The 3,911-nt window shown below is 41.4% G+C and overlaps 1 protein-coding gene across 1 annotated transcript; it reads left to right on the forward strand.

Moving 5' to 3' along the window:
* Nucleotides 1-492: 492 nt before the first annotated feature.
* On the forward strand, nt 493-3,253 carry LOC148035134 (ras-related protein Rab11A-like). Its single transcript, XM_087680102.1, has 2 exons — nt 493-977; nt 2,342-3,253. The coding sequence occupies exons 1-2, from the start codon at nt 754-756 to the stop codon at nt 2,781-2,783; spliced, it is 666 nt and encodes a 221-aa protein (XP_087536228.1). The 5' UTR covers nt 493-753; the 3' UTR covers nt 2,784-3,253.
* The last annotated feature ends 658 nt before the right edge of the window (nt 3,254-3,911 follow it).

Here is a 3,911-nt window from a genome sequence, read left to right on the forward strand (position 1 = left end):
GGTTGATGCGACGGGGGCGATGTGGGATGTTGTGACGTAGGGCGACACGATGTGGGTCGTTTCGACACGATCTCTTTGGGGCATTGGATCTCTTCTCTTGCTTTCGTGAGCACTCTTTCACTTCGAGCAAGAGTTGCTCTAATACCAAGTGTGATACATCTGCACTCGTTTACTCATTGAACATGACAGAAAAATAACATGATATATAAGAGCAAAGTATACTCTTATATTATTCAATTAAAAAATATATATAACATAAACACATCCTAAAACTACACCCTCGTGACACTGCATATAAGAGAGTGTACCACTGGATATAGAGAATCACACATAGAGTGAAAACCAAACATGACTCACACTCATTACTACTCTCTATATAAGTGTTTTTGGTAGGAACCGGTCCACACCCCCCCCCCCCCCCCCCCCCCCCCGAAAAACAAAAAAAACACGCACATTTCCTTCTCCCGTGGGAAAACAAACGACACAGATACTCTTTCTCTTTCTCTCTCTTCGTAGTATTCTCTCTCTCTCTCTCTCTCTCTCTCTTTTCCTCCCTCTCAGTCCGAACCTTCCTTTTCCTTGCCTCTCAGTCGGAAGCAGAAGCTCGCACACAGCCTTATCTTACACCTCCGGGGTTTCCATGGGCCCGTTTAGGCCTCGCGAGATTCTCAGCATTGCCGTCTGGCCGAATCACCAGTGATCTTCTAGGTGCGTTTTTCCTCTCCATCGTAGCGCAATCCAAGCTGAAGGAGGATGGCTGGGTATGGCGATTATAATCAGAAGATCGATTACGTGTTCAAGGTCGTGCTGATTGGTGACTCAGCGGTCGGAAAGTCGCAGCTTCTCAATCGTTTCGCTAGGAATGAGTTCACTCTCGACTCCAAAGCCACTATAGGTGTGGAGTTTCAGACCAGAACAATCATGGTGGACCACAAAACCATCAAAGCTCAGATTTGGGACACGGCGGGGCAAGAGAGGTAAGCCTTTGTTTGATTTCTGCCTTCAATTAGTCCGTTTTATGTCTTTGTTTGATTTCTGCCTTCAAGTAGTCCATTTTGCCTTCCTCCAAGCTGAGATCTATGCACTTATGTGGAGATCCATCCGATCTTTGATGTGCAGTATGTTAAATGGCCCCAGGCTTCTCCGATCTCCTGATTGCTTTCCGTTTGGATTCCGTTTTCTCACACTGAAAATGAAATTTCGAGGGATAGGATGTTTGTTCATGCGCATGATGACAATTTGGAATCAAATGACACCTCTTGCTTCCGGGATGTCTTGGCTGACATGTGCAGTTGTAGCAAATCTGTCATGGAAGCATCAAAGCTGTTTCTGTGGGCTTATCTATTTAGCATGGATGTTCACTCTGAACATTTCAGAAGAATAGATGCATGGAAAGCCTTTGCAAAGCTATTGATCCACATAGAAGCAGAGTTGAGGAAATCATTTTGGCTGCCATGTGCAGTTGTAGTAAACCTGTCATGGAAGCATCAAAGCTGTTTCTGTGAGCTTGTCTATTTAGCATGTTCACTCTGTATATTTCAGAAGAATAGATGCAAGGAAAGCCTTTGCAAAACTATTGATCCACATAGAAGCAGAGTTGAGGAAATGCATTTTGCAAAATGCTGATCTACATGGAAGCAGATTCAAGGAAGTCCATGTAGGAGCTAAAAAGGGGGACTTGTACAACTACCTCATTGTGCTTCTGACTCCTTAGTCAACAGTTCGGTTGCTTTCCATCTTTGACAAGACAGTTTTAGAGATTTGCTGCTTGTCTACTAGCATAATGTTTGATAGCAATGACAGGTATTGTGTGATTATTAGTGTCAAATGACAGGCGTTCTCTGAATATGCAAAATAAATCTGAAGGGCCATCATCATGCGCATGACACACTTCTGAATACTGATCATAGCAGCCACTTTTAAGTTACAATACTATGCTGATATGTTCCAGTGGGGCTTGATGCAGACTTTAGCTTATTTTACCTGCAAGTGCATTGGACTTGAACGAACATGTCCAATTTAATTGCTTCATGCCTGTTGAAGTAAGCATATGCTTGTTGCTCCATAATTGGTCTTCTCCTGTTCAGTTGGATCTATGGTGTAGAATAGAAATAGCATTTCCTTGCTGAATCAGATCCTTAAGTGGTTGTGTTAAACTCTGTTAGTTCCAGTGATGCATGTGAGAGTTCCTTTTACTGTTTTCATAACTATATTATCTGACTTATATACAAGCTCAAGTTGAACTCTGCATTTGATGTTTTGCTAATGTTTGGTCCTTAAAACAGAACTAGTTTTGGGTTTGTAGATTATTATGATAGAGCTCACACAGTTTGTCCTGCAGATATAGAGCAGTTACCAGTGCATACTACAGAGGTGCAGTAGGGGCAATGCTGGTGTATGACATCACTAAGCGACAGACATTTGATCATGTTGCACGTTGGCTAGAGGAGTTGAAGAGTCATGCTGACAACAATATTGTCATAATGCTGATTGGCAATAAAACTGATTTGGGAACCCTGAGAGCTGTACCAACAGAGGATGCAAAGGAGTTTGCAGAGAAAGAGGGATTGTTTTTTTTGGAGACATCAGCTTTAGAAGCAACCAATGTAGAGAATGCCTTTTATACGGTGTTGACGGAGATCTATCGAATAGTCAGCAAAAAGTCTTTGATTGCAAATGAAGACCAGGGGAATGGCAATACAGCATTGTTGACAGGAACTAAGATTGTTATTCCTAGTGACAACCAGGATGTGCACATCCAGAAGAAGGGCTGCTGTGGATGAGCTAAGTCTGGTCATATTTTCTGCTTCCAGGGCCCTCCTCTGTAAGCATGTCTGAGTTCATTCAATAAAAATCTTACCATGTGGCAGTGCTGCAGAAGGTCGTATTTCAATTCAAAGAGTTTATAGAGCAATTGTAGTTGGAGCAGTTTTAACAAGTTAATTGCAAGTCTCTGCAACCTGTGAAATGGACATGCAATTGCATGTCTGCACCATTTGAATGGTGCACACGTTTCAAGCTAGCTTCAGGAGGAAGTTCTACTCTGTTTCAGTGTCCTTCTGTTGAGCTTGCCTTTATCCCCATATCATAGGTTTAACCTCATGACAGTTGCTGAGGCTAAAAAGATAAGGGCTATGTGTAGTCTTGGGGCTGTACATCTTCATGTACACTTTTTCCCAGGCCTGTGATTCTTCACTGTCTTTGCAGATGTTAGTTTGTTCAAGAAATTGATAGGTTCATCTATTCTATCTTCTTTTACCGAGTTTCTTTGTATGCCTTGGCTGCACTTTTGCAAAGCAAAGTCTATTTTGATGTAATTGTTAGTCTTTATCTAATTTAGTTGGTCTTTCTTCTGATACTGAAACGTGTAGTGCAAAGTCAAATGCTCTCACAGCAGTGCATGCTATATGAATCTGACATGAAATGTCTGATCAGGTGACATCGTGTTAATTTTGAAATCCTAAAGACTTGTCAATAGCCTGTGAAGAACTTTCTAGTGGGTTGGGGGGGTGCCCCTTCATTAGTCCATGTTTAGTGTTTTACTCTGGTTTTCAAATTTCCATCATAATACATACCTACTAGACAGTCTTTTGGATGGTACTTACATGGACTTGGGCTGTGTGGAGAATGTTACTGTTAGACATAATAGGGTTTTGTGTATGCATAATTCAGCGTATGCTCTTAACTACTATTCAAAATATCTATTGGGAAAAGATTTAAAGTCGGATTGTCAAAATATAAGTAATGTCAAAGGTTGTGATTTACATTAGTGGTTCTTGAACTTTGGTGCAAGCATCTTACATAGTCCATGTGGAAAATTTAGACATTCTAGCAGGCCGAGCTATATAATAATAAAAGAGTTTTCTAGTCTTGTGTTTGCTCTTTGGTCATTCTATGTGGGGGCACAGTGG

Source organism: Lygodium microphyllum, chromosome 6 (genome assembly GCF_053477565.2).
Source record: "Lygodium microphyllum isolate KBCC chromosome 6, Lygodium_microphyllum_v1.1.10, whole genome shotgun sequence".
Lineage (NCBI taxonomy): Eukaryota > Viridiplantae > Streptophyta > Polypodiopsida > Schizaeales > Lygodiaceae > Lygodium > Lygodium microphyllum.

Coding starts and splice junctions, on each gene's coding strand:
- LOC148035134 (XM_087680102.1), top strand. CDS start 754: ATGGCTGGGTATGGCGATTATAATCAGAAGATCGATTACGTGTTCAAG. Junction 978..2,341: donor GACACGGCGGGGCAAGAGAG/GTAAGCCTTTGT, acceptor TTTGTCCTGCAG/ATATAGAGCAGTTACCAGTG.